The 18,746-nt window shown below is 32.2% G+C and overlaps 1 protein-coding gene across 1 annotated transcript; it reads right to left on the bottom strand.

Annotated features, from left to right (window-relative positions):
• Positions 1-5,165: 5,165 nt before the first annotated feature.
• LOC129913818 (small nuclear ribonucleoprotein-associated protein B-like) lies at positions 5,166-5,612 on the bottom strand. Its single transcript, XM_055992694.1, has 3 exons — positions 5,501-5,612; positions 5,376-5,436; positions 5,166-5,291 (listed from the first exon to the last, which is right to left on the bottom strand). The coding sequence occupies exons 1-3, from the start codon at positions 5,552-5,554 to the stop codon at positions 5,182-5,184; spliced, it is 225 nt and encodes a 74-aa protein (XP_055848669.1). The 5' UTR covers positions 5,555-5,612; the 3' UTR covers positions 5,166-5,181.
• Positions 5,613-18,746: the final 13,134 nt, after the last annotated feature.

Here is an 18,746-nt window from a genome sequence, read left to right on the forward strand (position 1 = left end):
ATCCCTGATGTAGAGTTTTTCTAAATAATTACTAATAATAGAGTATGTAATTGTTTCATTTGTGTCGCATGTTCTGAAGTTCTTCATATTGCTCATAGAGAAGGTACGATTCATTGACGGACTATAACCAAAATTTATTAAGGCTCTTACTTCTTAAGGGGCCCTGGTAAGAAAGAATTTTTTTTTATTCTAGATTTCACACCAAACTAAGTTTATTTGAAGAAAGCATTTTTAGGAGGCTCAATTCAAAACACTTTTGCTGATTCAAAACAAATAATTGCATTTTAAAATACAGAACAGATGATTTTGTTGGCCCTCTTAATTCCTCAATCCAACCCCTGATGATATTTTCAAAGACAAAAAAGTATTCATTGTCTTTGTTCTTTTTATTACTTGATGAATAATTGCTTCAAATAGGATTTGTATTTTTAGATTTTCTCTTCTTAGACTCATCTCCTTTTTTTCCTTGGAAATTTTATGATTGACATTAAGAAGACATTTTTTTAGAATAGGGTAGGGGAGAGTGGGGCTAAATGTAACAGGGGTAAGAATTAACAGCTAAAAAAAGCGATGTTCCTTTCAATATTAAGAAACGCGTAAAGGAGAAAAATGGCTCAATTTTTGCATATCTACCGGCACATTTTCTTCAGATGAAGATTAGACGACAGGGTGAGAAGTTACACTAGTGGTGCCCAAAAAATGCATGTTTGTAACTTTTTTTTTTAATTTTATTTTTGGTCTACCTCTTAACCCGAAAAAGATAGAGTGCTAAGTGTTTTTTTGTTATATGCAACTGTGTTTTGGCTCAAATTGCGTGTATATGTTATGTCTATATCAGTTTCGCTTTTTTTAAAATTGATTTTATGTGCCAAATTTCATGCTGGGGTTAGTTGTAACATTTTTCCGGGGCAAGTTGTACCATGTAAAAACCTACCTATACTGAAAAATTGTTTACCTAATATAATTAACAACCCTGAATATGAATGCTTGTTATTGAATTTGTATTTATTTTGAAATTGGAAACACATTTTTGAACCACCACTTGAATTCATAAAGGTTATAAAACAATTTATGAATTCTTATAACTTTTATTTAAGACTACTGTCAAATTTTCTCTGGAAATCTTGGATTTGCTCCACTTTTTACAAATTTGCACCAAAATTTCATGACTGAGGTTTGTTTTTATTGTTATTAATTAAAAATAAATAAATATAAACAAATAAAGGTATTTTTCTCTTATTTTTAGTTCTTGGTACAACCTACCCCGGTATGTGTTACACTTTGCCCCGTATGTGGGGTAAGTTGAAACAACACGATTTTTTTTTTGGAAGCTTTATTTTTCAACATTACCGTTATGTTTTGCTAAATTTTTATGATGGATCTTGAAGCTAAAACATGGGTCTTTAATTTAAAAAAGGTCTGGTTGACCCACTTTCAAATTTGTAGGAGAACCATCGATTTTAGAAAAAAGTGTTACATTTGGCCCCACTCTCCCCTACATAAATATGATTTAAAATTTATTTTCCTTAAACCAAATAAAAGAATATTTTTTAAAGACTAATTTCATAAAGTTGGGCAACGAACAAAAAGACACGTCATAATTTAGGGTGTTTCATCAAAAAAAAGATTAGAAGGATACATTTTTTTTATAGCATTTTAACACTAAAAAAGGGATTATCTTTCTTTTTTATATTTTGTATGATTTATAATAAACACGCGGCAAACGATTTTTGTCAAACAGATTTTAAGTGGTAGATTATGGTGTTATTTAAGATGTTTTATTAGAGAGTTGACAGATGAAAAATGAAACATCGATAAAATAGAATGCGAGGGAAGGGTTAACAAAATGCGGATCAACAATGTTGAAATAATTTAATAATAGTGTTTTTAAGAACTTTTTTTTGGGCTATTCTAAATTCACTCTTGCTCTTTTCGTTAAATATTAACACTGATCGTTTTGAAGCAAAAAATATGTAATTGGAAAAGTAAACTTAATTTGTAATACTAACCGATTAAAAATAGAAATAGAATTTTTAAAGAAAAAAAATGTTGACCGCTGCACCACAGCTGCACCATCGCCACACCGCGACTGCACCACGTCCGCACCATTTCACTTTGAATGAAAAATTCGGTGCACCACCATTTTATTTTGTATGAACCATGATACATAATTTTGTATTATTGAAAAATAAAAAAAAAAAAAACTACTGACGAGAAGGAGATTACAACCCAAGTATCCAATTAGAAGTCCAACGCCTTAACCACTCGGCCACAAAGTCATGTTTGTACGAACTGGCAATTGCTTAAGTCAAAATAACTTTGAAGACGACTTAAACATTTGTATAAGTACGAGAATAGAAATTTTGATCATGGTGCAGGCGTGGTGCGGCGGCGGTACACCGAATTTTTCATTCAAAATGAAATGGTGCGGACGTGGTGCAGCGGAATTCCATTTTAACTCAGGTAATAAAAGGTAAAATAAATATGTTGGGAAACCTTTTTAAATTTTAATTTCGCAACGTAAAATCAATAAATTTAAAAGAAAAGAAAAATGATATGACAAAGTTTACTTTTATCACTCGGACCTCAAAATTATTAAATTAATTTAAGTGAATTTATATGACATTTATTACTATCAATGCAAATACGTAAACATGTGACTTATACAAGTTTCCAATATCCTATATGACAAATAAAAATTGTAAAACGTGTTTTTTTGTATTTTTCATAAATTGAATAACATTTATAAAGTTTTCTCAGCATGAAACTGTAGCAATTTTCCAAACCAATCACTTCAATCATTTTACACACTGTACCAACAAACCCACACACATTTAAACCGGACCCAACATATACACCTTCATATGACCAAACTCCAAAACAGATTTAACAAATACCCCTTCTAACTGTATAATATTCTATGAATTGAAATACCACAAGGAAATGCCAATGTTTGGATTTGAAAACCCAAGTGCCATCAGGAAAATTTTCACTTCACTCATTCAATTGCCAAATGGCAAATGCACAAGTAGAAGTTGAGATGATGTCGGAAATGGACGCAAGAAGGCAGAAGGGGCAAACCACTTACATTATTTGCCATTTCCTCTACAGACACCATATATTTTTTAAGAGAAATTGAGTCTGGGATGTTGAAGTGAAACACCCAAAGTGGATTACAATCGATTCCCACGCTTTATCTCTATACATCACCTAATACATACATAGTCTGGATCTGGGATCGACCATAACTTGACATTTCCTTGTCTTCATTTAGCACACATGTACACACGGAAGTATACCTTATACACAACCTAACCATCAAACTAACGTTTTAGGTAAATCCTTGCTAGATTAGATTGACATTTCCATTGGGTTCTTGCTCTACCTACGATTTCATTCTTTAAGTGGTTTTTGGTACTCTCTATTAAAAAATAAAGAAGTACAAAAAAAAATATATAAAATCACAGGAGAGAGAGAAGTTGTAGCCAATTTTCTCTCATCGACGCTAATGAATAAGTTATAAACGTTTCCCACAATAACAGGAAAAATCCATTTGAATCTTACAAAATCCTCTTAATATACCAAAAAACCCTAACAGCTCTTCATACCTTAGCATAGGAAATACTAAAACGATTTAAATGATATTTAGTGGTCGTGTGAATTTGCATAAAATTTTGAAATCAGAAATAATCGACTAAAATTTTTAGAACGACTTTTCTAAATAATAATAATACAAAATTAACCACCCAAGTAAAAATTGAAACCACCGCACCGCCGCGCCACACGGCTTTTTGAGAGCCGAACCACTGCCTCCGACGCACGCATCACAGTCGCACAATGATCAAACATTTCCATTCAACCACACCACCACCGACGCACCATCTGCATCATAATTAAACATTTCTATTCCGTCGCATCTCATCCGCACCATGATCAAACATATCCATTTCGCCGCACCTTCGCCATCCCATGATCAAAAATGTCCATTATGCCGCACCAACACCGCACCACATCTGCACCATGATCAAAAATTTCTATTCTGCCGCACCACCACCGCCGCACAACATCTGCACCAGATTAAAAATTTCTATTCCATCGCACCACATCCGCACCATGATCAATAATTTCTATTCCGCCGCACCACCACTGCGGTGCGGTAGTGCGGCTGTGGTCCAGCGGCCAAAAATGTTTTTTTTTTACTTTAAAAATTCAATTTATATTTTTACTCGGACTTATATCTTTTTCAATTACTTTTTATCTAAAAATTCCACTACATGTCCATTAAGGTACCATGTGAAAATATCTTATAAAATTTGCATTATCTTCTCAAGCACGTGCATGGATTATGTGCAATGTGCAAAGCGCGGATGTCCTGTTAGTAGGGCTCTAAATTGAAATTTCAAAATGTTTCAGCACACATATTTGCACTTGCAAAACCCTAAAAGCAAGGTCCAATGAGCCAAAACAGTCCATCATTTCCATTCTGTTTTGTGGTGGTGGCGAGCGTGCGGCAATGAACAGTGAACAATGTGCGTTCACATAGGACCTTCATTCTTCATTGCATTGGACTACTCTTAGCAGAATAATGCAAAAGCACCAATGTTATTGTTGTTTTTTTTTTTTATTATTATTATTATTTTTGGTACTCATCCAAAAGTCCTCCTGTGTGTATGTTTGTGTCTGTGGTGGTGTGATGGGAATTGTCCTTAATCACTGATGGGAAGTGGTTTGGAGATGAAAAGTTTTAAATTGAAATATGGGCTCTATGGTGCTGTCTAGTGTCTATTCTATTGGATGGTATAGCATGAATGTGTCCAAATTTTAGTGAAGTAGCAGTTATTTAAAGAAGAGCAGAGAGAAGTTTGGGGAGGATATGGGAGGAAGTTATTGGAGGAAAATGTTGGTGCTTTTGAATTTTAATGATTAATTTGTACAGTTCTGCCATTAGGATTAATATTTTGAATATGCTTGTGCCGTTATCACCATCAAAACCGCAGAACAGTGGGTTCATTAAGTAGTGATTTAAAATTTTTTAAATAAAATAAGATTTTAAATCAATTAAATATAATAAAAAAATGCTTTAAATTTCTATAAAAACATCCTTTTTCTTTATTGAAATTCAATTTATGTAATGAAAACAAAATTTTATGAAAGGACATTTAGTACTTTAGACAATCATATTCAACCAGATGCAGCTGTTGTTGGTGGAAGACCACCGCCAGGAGGCATTCCAGATGGAGGAGGACCACGCTGACCATCAGGTGGGCCACGACCACCACCGGGTGGACCACCTGTTGACAAGTAGTAACGAGAAAAAGTAAATTTGTTAACAGAGATATAAATATTAATTAGTCTTTTGTTTTTCATTAAATTACCTTGTAAACCGGCACCTTTGAGGTCAGTACCAAGGGCCATTAATGGTGCACTTGCACACATCTGTTAAAAAATATATTTTATTATTTTATTCAATAAGTACTTAATTTTTTAAAATTCTTTATACCGAAGTTCCAATCAGCATGCAAGCGATCAAAAGTAAAATTATTGTTTTTCCCATGATGCTTTAGTTGAATACTATACAATTTTGTGAGGTATCGATGCTTTTATACTATTGGTCTAGTTAGAAAAATCTCTATTTTATTAGCAACTCTTATTAATAGGTTTCATAGAGCATGAAGTTAAATAATAACACTTTTTTTTGGTAAACTTAATATATGACAATTTTAAAAGGTGTCAAAGTGACAAAGTTAATTGATAAAAACTGGGATAAGTATAGGCATAATAAAAAAAAAATAGAAAATGTAATGAAGTTGTTAAGTTTTTGGTATGTTTGTGTATCGTAAATGGATTTCAAAATAATTAATTTAAATTAAACATTATTTGTCAAGTGAAATTTTTTTTGATTAATTTTAATCAGGAAATAACTATTCAGAGCCTACTTAGCAAAGTGGATTTTATAATAGGTACATTATATGTAAATAAAGCATCATTATCATTATGTTGTTCATATTTCATTTTCAAATAGAAGTTGTTAGATTTTTTTTACTATTCTGAGGGTTAATTTTACTTAATAAAGATAGTTGTTATTGAAGTTATTTCAGTAGGAATTATTTCAATATTTTTCATTTAAAATAGAAAATCGTTATTGGCTATGGAAACAGAGTTTTTAATTCAATTAACTTTTGGTCTATTCTTGCGTCGAAAAGCGCTTTTTAACATAATGAAGCGGGTTTAAACCTTAAACAGTGTCCCCAAAGTCCAAATGTAAAAAATAGAAACATCTTTAAATTAAACTTGAATTAACTAAAACAAATTTTAGAAATAAAAGTGTTTGAAAAACTCAACAAAAATATAGCTGTTAAAAGGGAGCCAAGTTCTTCTTTATTTTAATAAAGTCTGGCACAAAAAGCACTGAGATATAAAAGAGTTCCAAAGATTTGGTTTAAAATTATAATCAATTAAATTTTGACTGGTTTATTTGTTTTAACTCAAATGATTTTTTTTTTCTTTTTTAAATCAACTCTTGAGGAAATTGCCTCTAATTTCTAAACTCGTGAAAAAGACCTCTGCTCCTACAAGATATTTTTTCGAACAAAACCACCGAAAATTTAATTATAATTTATTTTATAAAATTTAAACAACAAACTTGCATACAAATATTTTGATTACATTATTACAATTACACTGGTCGGCAACGAAAATGGAGCTTGAACCAAACTATACTTTTCTAAAGGACTTTTTTGTGCTGATTCCGAATCTGAAGTCAAAATTTCACTGGCACGTGAAGTTTTGGAAAGATTTAAATATTTACAGGTCAAAAACGCGTTTTTGTGGTACTTTTGGCGTTGAATTTCATCACCGTTAAATTTTTTTTCGCAAAACTACATATGCAATATTCAAAAGCCATATTTTATCATCTTAAATACGTTTATTTTTATTTTCAAAATTATTTTTTTCTGAAAGATATTTGGTATAGAAAGGTATGATATCTCAAAATCTTGGTGGTTAAGGTAACTTATGGTTTTTGAAGCAGATTTGAAGTAAATTTCAGTTTTCGACTCCTGATTCGGTTGAAAAAATAGCAAAATATTACGGAAAAATAATATTTTTAGATCAAATAATGTCAAAAAACATTTCATTTAAAATTAGTTTTTGGGACTTTATAGCTAAAATTGTGATGAGCAGGGCTCAAAACTAGAGGTGATGGAAAAATCTGTAAACTGTTTTGAATTCAGCACACTCAAGTTTATTAAAATCACCTCTCAGAGTTCTTGCTCCAGAATTTTTTTTGTTTTTTTTTGCCGACCAGTGTTATTAATGAACACCTTAAAGCATTTTTTTGAACAAATTTTTTTCATTGATTTTTCAAAAAAATAATTTAATTTACTCATAAAATTCCAAAGATATGTTTTTTTCGCAAAAATTTTCTGAGCCTTAAGATAAATAAAAGTTTCTACACAAACATTTCAGTAAAAATTGTTTTTTTGTTTTTTTTTTTTAATCCGATGTTCTTTTTTTTGAAAATATTTTTTTTTCTTTGAATTTTATTCGTTTTATTTATTTGAAATGCAATAAAAAAAACTCGTTTTCTCATACTTTTTGTATGAAGCAGCTTTTTCCATAATATTCATATTCAAGGACGGACTAAGTGATTTCTATGATTTTGTTTTGTTTCGGCCCTGATTCCAAAAGTAAAATTTAAATCTATTTTTAATGCCATCTATGAAATAACACAGTAGCAAAATATGGACAAATATGAAGAAAAGTCCAAAAACGGTCCACTTCAATTAAAAAAATAGGTTTCATTTCACTTTATATTGCATATATACATAAATATCTTGAAGTTAAAAATAAACCTTTTTAAGTGCGAAAATGCCGATTAAACTGTGAACACCTTTTTTCGAGATAACAGCCAAAGCACATATTTTTCAGTTCTTAAAATTAGTGTTTAAAGCTTGTCTCGATATGTTCGATATTCAAAGCCTTTGAAAAATGTTTTGAATACTTTTTATTTTATTTAGTTAGAAATTTTGTATAAGTTATAATTGGCACCACTGTGCACTCACTTTTACTACCGCTGCATAGTCAAATATTACATTTTTGAAATATGCCAATGATGGTTGGTCCTACGTCCTACCAAATACTATGCATAGAATAATTTCAAATGAACCGTAACAAACATTTTCATTTCACCGTGTATAGTAGTCGTCGCCATTGCCACCAACACTCTCATTAAAATAATGCCAACGTTGTAAATTTGTATTACATATTTATTTTTGAACATCTAAACTGCAAATGAGTTGAAATTGGAATTGAGATTCAGTGTGAAATTGCGAAAACGAAATACTGATGGTTGTGTGAATTTATTATTTGTTTTTTATTTTTTTGGGAAGAATGGAATCATTGTTGTTATCATAAATAATGAATTTCAAAACTGATTGCGGACAGGAAGTGTGATATGAAAATACTTTACTCGTATGATAGAGAGCATCATGATAAGAATCTCTACTTCATTTGCATGCGTTTTACAAAAGAGGAGGCATTGTGACTATCATTATTTTTGAGGTAGATATCTGATTTATTTGCTTTTGGTTAATGGAATGGGAAGTTTATTATATTAAATATCGCATTGTCAGACAAAACAATCGCAAACATGTTTGAAAAATTTATGACAGTCAATAAATTTTATAAATTATTCCTCAACATTAAATAATGAAGGGACTCATTGAGCTATGAAGTTCACCTGAACTTTGGAAAATAATTCAGTAAAGTTATGTATATACATTTTTTATAGCTGTAAATATTTTTAAAACTGAGAAATTCAAAATCCTCTAAAAACAAAATTGAGTGGCCAAGACTTATGTATGAAAAATATATTTTTGAGCTTATTATGTTGGTCCCAATGCGCAAGGATAATATTTAAATTCAGAAAATAATGTTTAAAATTTTTTTTTAATTAAAAATCTTATTATTGTGGGTATCTTTTATTTGAATTGGAATACATCAAGCTGTATTAAATTTCCAGAATTCTGTTGTAAACTTTCTTTATACCTTTATTAATAACCATTAAAAGTTAATGATTTGAATTGTTTTTCATTCAATGAAAACTTTATCAAAATTTTTGGAAATATAAACCACTATTCAGCTCTTTACCGAATACATTTATGATTAAAGTGAATATAAAAGTTGAATTATAAACAAGGAATATACCCCAATGGCGGGGTATATAAATTATTATTTTCAGTCTAAGGAATTGAGAGCAATGCAGAATGCTTTTGAACAGAAACCAAACTAGAGCGTTGGCGTTTGCATAGTCTGGAAAAACTTATATACACTAGAAGCTACTGCTGATGTGCTTCGTTCTTATTAAAATAAATCCAATTAATTTATTAAATAATAATATTTTGTTGCTGCTGTTGCGACAAGGACACAGACACAACACAAAGGAGGAGTTTTTGGTTTTTCTTGCGACGAACGCGACGTGCCAGCTGTTATTTTTCACTTGGGATTTTTAGTGCACTTAAATTTAACTATACTGGAAATATAATTTTGTCGTTGAGAATAAGTGTGTGTGTTTGTCTGTGTGAGTGGGTAGATGAAGTGCAATAAATGAGTCGCGTCATTAGGACATTAAAATCGAGGAAATAAACTTGCGATATAATTTCTTTAAAATTAAAAGCAGTAAAATTATATTTTCTCTTGGTGTTTAAAGAAGTTGATTAAGAAAATTCAAAGAGCGTTGTATGAATGTTTTTCCAAAATTCAGTTTCGTTGGTAATAAATAAAAAAAACTTTATCGATAACTTCTCAACCGATTTTTATTAAATTTGTTAAGATAGACATGCAGTTTCCGGTGTTTTTCAAAGACTATTTTTAAGTTTTATTTTAATCTAGGATGTTCAGCATTCAAAAAAGTTCACCGAAAAGTTTATGTTTTTGCCGTTATCCCAGCTTTTTCTTTAATTTTGCTTGGGGATAGAGCTGTTTTCGACGCTTTTTTTATACATTTTATTTTTTTCCTGAGGTGTTAAAGCTTCTATTGTTCCTCCTTTGAAGTTTTTACCGTTGGAAGCACTGTCTAAAAAATAATTCTTCTCGAATCGAAATGGTCACGTCATCCTATTTTTTTGGCAATGGTGCTTTTGGAAATACCTTTGGAATCCAACGAGTCATTTTCCTTTTTTCTTTCGCGCTCAGAACTATTTTTTTTACAGATTTTGAATGAAAATCATAAAAAAATCACTCCTTGATGCTTAATCTTCCAAATTCAATCAAATCAGCGCAATAAATCTCGCCAAACTAACTAATTTAAGGTGTGCGTCTAATCATGTGAACAAAAAAAAAAACGACCCTTTTTCTTACATCAGAAAGAAGAATGAGTAAAAAGTAACGTTAAACTCCACTCATCCACTATTTCTTTTTGTTTTTCTAGTAAGCACTAAATAACCATTCTAATAAAAACATTTTTTTTTTGGTTATTCTTGCACACACCTACAAAAAAATGAAATTTATGTAAACGAAAATTGGTGCGTTCAGGACATGTGAGCCGCACTGTATTGTTCAATTACAAATGTTACACATACACCATAGTGACCCAAGTGAACAAATAAATGATAGTCACAAAACTAATTATTTTCTTACGTTGTTTCAATTTTAATTTAAATATTATGTTTTATGTAAGTTTTTTTCAACATTAAACATGAAACAACATGAGCACTAACTTTTCAGGAGCAACAAAAAACTATTTTTTGTGTTAAAATTCCACAACACTTTAAATTTAGAGTATGCCGAGTAATAATCTAGCTAAAAACGCATTTAAAAACCTTTAAAACATAAACATTTTTTTTCAAGTCTTAGCGGGTTTTTAAGCTTTAGGTACTTCTAAGACACAAGTCGCTGGACTCAGGTCGTTTCTGAAATAAACGAATTTTTGTTGGTAAAACTTTTATTTTGAACCCTGCTCTTGATTTTAATGAATAAAATAGCAGTAGAAAGAGAAAATCTTTACCTATTTATTGATGTATGACTTAAAGGCTTGCGTGTCATGATGGCTGCCAAAATAATTTAAAACTATGGTAAAACGTCATGTATTTAACAGTCAAAAATGTTGCCACTTCGTGAAATCTTTCCATATATTTTGTACCCTTTACTTTCAGTTTTTGTATTTTGGGAGGTCTGACATACTTAATTATTTTTCCAGAAGATGAATAACTATACATAAATGAGAAATTTCAAAAAAAAAAATTTGGGAAAAATTGACTTATGAAATAAGCGATTCATTTTACGTTGCCTTTTTTCCCTCAATGATTCAAATGCACGACTGTGTCGTACGATTTCGCACATAATTTTCAGGTTGGTAAAATTTTTTTTGGCTTTTTATATTAATATTTGGTAAAAAAAAAAAAAAACAAACCAAAAAAAAAATAAATACAAGTTCTTTCTTCAAAGGAATAAAAAAACAAAACCTTATTAATAAAAATTTAGCACAAAAAAATGTTCCAAATTTAACAAATAGCCGGTTTTTAAAAACAATTTTTTTATAAATAAGCAAAGTTGGTAAACCGTTTTATAGCAATTATTATTAATAAACATCTAAAACCAAAATTAAAAAAAAAAACAATATCCCGGTTTCGAAAACATGATTTTTCAAAACGTAAAAATTATTTTTTTTTTCAAAATTTTATAATTATAATTATAAAATTTTGAAAAAAAAAATTATTAATTATTAAAATTATATAATTCTTTTTTTATAAATATTGATGAATTTTAGTTGAAATTAAAATTATTAAACAAAACATTTCAGCCAAAAGGTGTGCAGTAAACACCGGATCGGATGTATGGTGCGCCAACTGTAAGAAGGAAGGACATCCAGCTAGCTTCAAAGGATGCCCGACACTGAAAGCTAAGCTTCCTGAAAGGAATAAGGTGCTGGCGGAGAAAAAGTCTCACCAGGAGTTTGCTGCTAAGTCAGCATGTACCATTACCCGGCCAGCAGTGAGCTATGCAGCAATGGCCCTAAAAGCACAACCACCAAAGGCAGCAACACCCAAGCCAATAGCACCAATGAAGAACCAAAAACAACAACAGCAAACCAGGAGTCCAGCAAAGAGCATCCCAGTTAAGACAGGGCCATTACCGATGAATCTCAACAACGAAGTTGAGCGCCTCTTCGGAAGTGACCTCTTGTCAGTGATGCAGAAAGCCCGGAGTGCCGTTCCATCTAACTATGGGCTTCTGAGTGATAAAGATAAGTCCGCGGCCTTAGCCACCTTCATCTACACACTATGTCATTAAAGTAACTCCGCATACTGACGTACAATGTCAATTCATTGTACAGCCTGGAGAAGAGGACATCATTCAACTTGTTCTTGAAGAACAACAGCCCAGACATCGCCCTCATCAGCGAGACCAACGTGACACGGAAAAATAACATTGACATCGTTGGATTTAACACCTTCCGACAAGACAAAGCCGAGAACCGCAGAGGGACTGCAATTTTTGTAAAGAAAAATATAAGCACCAGTGAAACCATCATCAAAGGACTCTTGACCAGTGAAGCTACTGCCGTAATCTTAAACCTAGGAAGAGATGAGACACTCACCATAATAAGCGTGTACTTCAAATGCAATTCCACGGCCAAAAACATCCAGAGCGACTTACAGACCCTCAACGGCACACTCTCGAGAAGCAATTATGGACTCATCGGCGGCGGTGATTTCAATGCTAGACATCACCTTTGGATGGATACAACTATCAACACTGAAGGGAAGGCAATATCCGACTGGTTGGATTTCAACAGTGCCCAACACTCGTTAGTTGTAATTTCTCAACCGAAACCAACCTACCCAAGAACACCTTCAACATTGGACTTCTTCTTAGTAACATCAAATTTTGTGCATATTCATCCTGATTTCTGCAACTCTATCTGTTCAACAGTATCCAGCGACTCGGACCATGAAGCAGTTCAGCTCAGTATTAAGCTTCATCAGCCCATCAACTTAGTGACACAACCAGCGGAACACTTCATCAACTATAGGAGATTGGATATAGACAGGCTGCAGAGAGAGGTTGAACAATCCATCGCATTTGCAGCCCACTTCGAAGGTAACTTCACACCGAACCCTTCCGCAGACCCAGTCTTCTTACAGGAAATGGAAGCATCCATCCGAAGGACCTTAGTACCAAACATCGATGTAGCAACATTCAGCAACACTAATCCCGCAAGTGATCCAGTTGACAGCCCAAACCTGAGCACCCCAGAAGAGATTGCCGAAATAATTAGCCTATCCAAACCTAAGAAATCAGCCGGACCGGATGGCATTTCCAACTTCGTCATTAAGAGGCTCCCACAGACAATATTAATCTTCTTAACCATTATCCTCAACAACTGCATCAACAACAGCTACTTCCCGCAGAAATGGAAAACTGCAAGAATCGTGGCAATTCCTAAGAAAGGTGCGAGGAACATTATATCTAATTACAGGCCAATTTCTCTTCTCAACAACCTAAGTAAGCTCTTGGAAGAGCTGACACTGAGGAAGCTCAAGAAGTTTTGCAGCGATTTCAACATTATCCCAGACATGCAGTTCGGCTTTCGGGAGAAGCACTTCACACTGCATCCGCTCATGAAGTTCCACCAAGACATCACCTCAGCTTTGAACAACCATCAAGTTACCGTCGCATGCTTTCTGGATGTCGAGAAAGCATTTGACAGCGTATGGATAGAAGCCCTTATCCATAAACTTCATTTACTAGGCTTCCCTGTAGCACTAATAAAAATCATTTTTTCTTTTCTTTCTTCTAGGAACTTCTTCGTACAAGTGGAGGATAGAAAATCAGCAATGAAGTGCATTAGAGCTGGAGTTGCCCAAGGATCAAAACTTGGTCCCTTTCTCTATAGTATCCTGACGTCAGACCAGCCGCTTGCAAGTGAGTGCGAGAACCTGCTTTACGCTGACGATTCGCTCACATACTACAAGTCCGTCTCGCCAACGATAGCTGCCAGGAAAGTTGAAGCTCACATTCGAAAACTGTATGAGTTCTACAGTAAATGGGGTATCCGGATCAACTCATCAAAATCGGAATTACTGTACTTTAGACGAACAGGAGGACGAAGCATTCGGTCAGCTGCAAACTGAAGGAGCATCACACTTACACTACCTGATGGTACTAAATTGGCAGCCAAGCGCAACGCGAAGTATTTAGGGATCAACTTTAACGAGCTCCTGAGGTTCAACCTTCACTCTAGGTCTGTCCTGAAAAAAGCCAACTACGCCTTCCATCGCCTCCACCCCCTGATGAACAGAAGAAACGGATTAAGCCAACCAACGAAACTCCTGATCTACAAGCAGCTTCTTCGACCTGTCATCACCTATAGCTTTCCGGTATGGTATATAATCCCAACCGACAACGAGGAAGTAGTTTACTTTTACGCCGATACGCAATCGGCCTACTACCGCGGCTAAATGCCATACCACCCAACCCACCATAAACAGTACCACAATTGGACAACCGGGATGGAACACCCCGAGGATAACCTAGTCAGCAGACTTGTAAAATTAAGCCTATTCATGTACTATATTTATATATATTTTATCTTTTATCCATTGTATAAGGTTAGGCCCCATATGTGCCAACAAATTTTATATCAACCAATGTATGTATCTTATTAGAAATAAGTTAAGCTTAAGTCAATTGTATATAGTATGTTCAATAAAACAAAATTGAATTGAAAATTGAAAAGTTGTGCAGTTTATTCAATTTCAGTTACTCTAATCCGTTTAAAATAACCAAATAAAATATATAGGTATATATAACTTTCATATTTACCTACCTATACATATAAATTACTTAAAAAATCCCAATAATGAGTGTGGGTTTCATATTAAATTGTCTTTGCATTTTTTTTTAACTCCATTCATTGAAAAATGTATGAAACCCATGTTGACATTATAAATTGAATATCAAAGTAAAAGCCTATGTACACAGTACACACAATTATGACAAAACCAATAGACCCATTGACCTTTTTTTTCGACCCAAAATTATTATTGGCCTACAAAATAAAAGGCCTATATATTTGCTAAAATCTCCAAAGTCAAACGAAAAAAAAAAAAAAAAAACAAAATCAACAACGAAAATATCTAATTCAATTGAATTTTATTCCACAAAATCGCCATCATTTCATTCATTTAATTGAAAAATAATGTTGGCACCGAAAATCGAACGTGCCCGTTTTGAAAAGGATTAGGCAATAGAACCTTTTAAAATAGTTAACAATTCCAATCACACACGTTTTTGTCTCTTACGTGATTTCAGCATTTCTAACCCAAAAGACAACTCGAACAGGACCCTGTGAACTCTCTTTCTATGACAAAAAGAAAAAAAAAATAGTCAACACCAACAACGCACCCAAAAAACAAAGCAGATTCAGTAATTTGGTCCTACTGGTACCTGGTTCCTGTTCCTGATGGTCGTGGTGGACATTGGTACACAAAAAACTTTCAGTTCCAATTCAACGTCACGTAGTTTCCAGGTAATTTACGTTTCAATACACCAGTAACCGGAGTTTTCGAATCAGTCGTCACTGTTCCAGAGTAAGAATGGATGCAAAATCTAAAAATGAATAAAAAAAAGGTGGAAAACCAAACAAAGGAATAGATGCATAGAACAACGTGACACTCCGCTATCAGAATGTGTGGACTGGTTTTGAAAACAACAAGCCACACAAAAAAAGGAGCAAGTTGAGAGGATAAAAAGTCGGTAACCATCTGCAGTATACAGTTTGGTCTTTCATTACTTGGCAGCGGATCAGTTTTCAAGTCATTCAAGGGCGAATTACTCCTACTGCTTCAGAACTGGACACTGGATAGAAGACTTTGCAAACAACGCTGACAATAGATGGACTTTTTTTAAACAAACACAATACATGGTTCGTATGAATAAGACCTTTGACAGACCATCCGTTAATTTGGTTAAAGACAAAATCTTCTTTTTATTCTAATAAGGACTCTAAGGGCATGATCGTTTAACAATTTTTTTTTTTAAGTTTAACAATAGGTTTGTTTGGATGCAGACTTTTTGAAAAAGTTTTTCAAAAACACACATACCTATTCAAAGGAGTCTAAATGAAAACAAAACATTTAAAAATTGCTACGTTTGCACCTTAAATGTGGATTACAATAATCATTTTTATCAAAAAAACAAAACTGACTTATGGTTTTTCTCATAGTTTCTATAGCAATAACTTGACAAAATTAAAATGGGACCACATTGCAGGCACCAGCTTTCCAATACAAAAAGAATTATCAAAATTGGTTCACTTAGTCCAAAGTTATGAGGTAACAAACATAAAAAAAATACAGACGAATTGAATACCTCCTCCTTTTTGGAAGTCGGTAAAAAAATAATAACATGCATTTGGCGGTCTTTCTCTTTAAACTTCTATTAGACGGTGAAAATCTCCTTCGATACCAATTTATAGATATTGATTAATAAACTTGTCTAACAGTAGCACAGTAACTCCTACATATATTTATTAAGGCTTACAAGAAAATAAATAGGATGTGTTGATACCTAGATAAAGCGGTGACCGTCGTGATTCTTAACTCATAGGCCCTTCTTATTGCGTGTGTCGTTTGTGTATCGATAGACGATACACAATACAAAAAAAAAATATTTATCGACTTTAATCGCATAGAAAGTTGAACGACAATCGCAATAAGAGCCATAAACATGAGTTGTTACTGCAAATCAAAAAAAAAAAAAAAAAAATAGGATTACCATTTTTAAAATGGAAACTTTTATGTGGCAGCCATATTTTAAAGGAAAAATTGTAATCGACTAAATTTGTCATTTCTTTGTAATTTGGTCAAACAAGAAGAAAATGTTTAAAACTCCAAACAAAAGCCTAAACTAAAAAATTACAAAAATGTAATTGTATAAATAACTTAAAGAATTAAAAAAAAAAAAAGAAAAAAACAACAATTCTACAAAACTTTTTTTTTAACAAATATGGTTGATTTTTTAACGTCCCTTAGTTTGGCGGACACTTTGTAGCGATATAAAAAAAAATTAATCTCAGTAATTGAAGCTTATTAAATGCAAATTTGCTGCAGAAAGCAAAAATTTGTAGCTGGCTTGGTTTTTGAGTTATTGAATTTTTTTGCCAAAATAAGTCTGAAATTAGCGGACAAAATTTGAAATGATTAAAAACAAAGATTTGGCTGAGATCCAAATTTGTAGCTTTTAAATTCCATCTACTTTGTTTTAATAGCATCAGCTAAACAATTTTTTGTTTATCAAAATTTCGTTAAAAAAAGATTGAACTTACACTGAGAGAAAAACAACTTAAAATTAGCGAAAACCACGTTTATTCAACTATTTTTCGGAATGATTTTGTGTTGAAGACGAAAATTTTAAAATCAAAGCAGAGCATCGTTAGTTTTAAGTAGTTTGTAGTTATAAAACATCAATAAATCAAAGTAGTTTTAACTTTGAAAAACGCATCAATTTAAATAAAAAAAAAGGAAAAAAATGGCAGTCACTTGCGTTTTTATTTTTTCGATGTTCAATATTGTAACTAATTAAATGCTATTTGGTGCGTAAAATTTTGTAGCTCTTACCCGTAATTTTTTATTTTAACATAAAGTTTCAGAAGTGCAATTCAGGTTTGATAAGGCCAGTGGACCAGTGGAGACATTTTGAAAGAATAACTTTTTCAATTTGTTTCTTTTGACAATTAGCTTTTCAAAACAAAATTTTTGATCCAACCCTCAGCGCTTTAAAAAGTATTCAAGGTTTTGGTAAAATAATAAGTTCAAAAATCATAAAAAATGCTAAATTCAATTTATTTGCAGAAATTTGAAAAAGGCTAATCTGGATTCAGATGAAACACGAAAATCTCGTTTTTTCAGCTCTACAGTTTTCTTGTTATTCAAGACTCCCCTAAAAGAAGACGAAAGTAAGTTACGTAAATTTGTATGCACTTAAAATTAGTGATGGGAACTATCGAATGATTTGAACTATCGATAGTTAGTAACTGAATGATTTGAACTATCGAATAGAGACTCTCTTCTATCTAAAAAATATTCGGTTTTTCTATTTTTTTACGAATTTACTTTTTTTCTTATTATTTGTTTAATAAAGACTTTTATTAATTTTCAAAAATTTCGAGGAAAGCAGCTTTTACCGCTCAATATTTTTCAATTCAAACAAAAGTAAATGAAAAATTTTGGAATTAACAATAATTAGGCCACAAATAAAAATCTAACAATTAATTTATAATAATGAAATAATCTTTTTCTAACATTTCCAAACAATTTTTTTTGCATTTGTTAATATTCATAATTTAATTAAAAAAAAATTTTTTAACAAAAAACATTTTAATTTACATTATTTTTATTCTGCCTTAACAGCTATATACTTAACATAAAAAAAAAAAACGAAAAAAATCATAATAATGAACACTTTTTTTTTCGTGCATCACTGAAAATCTCAAAACAACCACGAATGTTAACGACATTTTAAGCCTCCAAAATCACACTAACAAATCCATTTCATTCGCGGACCATCTCAAATTCACACTGACAAGGACAACAAACAACAAAGCAATATCAATTCAATAAACATAAAAAACAAAATCCAACAACGACCACGACGACGCATCATCAAACTACATCTGTCTTACCATTTAAGCTATAAATCCATCAAAATCGCAATAGCCTACAGGGCAAGACAGATAGAGTATG

The sequence above is a fragment of the Episyrphus balteatus genome, chromosome 3 (assembly GCF_945859705.1).
Source record: "Episyrphus balteatus chromosome 3, idEpiBalt1.1, whole genome shotgun sequence".
In the NCBI taxonomy this organism is placed as follows: Eukaryota; Metazoa; Arthropoda; class Insecta; order Diptera; family Syrphidae; genus Episyrphus; species Episyrphus balteatus.

Coding starts and splice junctions, on each gene's coding strand:
- LOC129913818 (XM_055992694.1), bottom strand. CDS start 5,554: ATGGGAAAAACAATAATTTTACTTTTGATCGCTTGCATGCTGATTGGA. Junction 5,437..5,500: donor GCATGCTGATTGGAACTTCG/GTATAAAGAATT, acceptor ATTTTTTAACAG/ATGTGTGCAAGTGCACCATT. Junction 5,292..5,375: donor CAAAGGTGCCGGTTTACAAG/GTAATTTAATGA, acceptor ACTTGTCAACAG/GTGGTCCACCCGGTGGTGGT.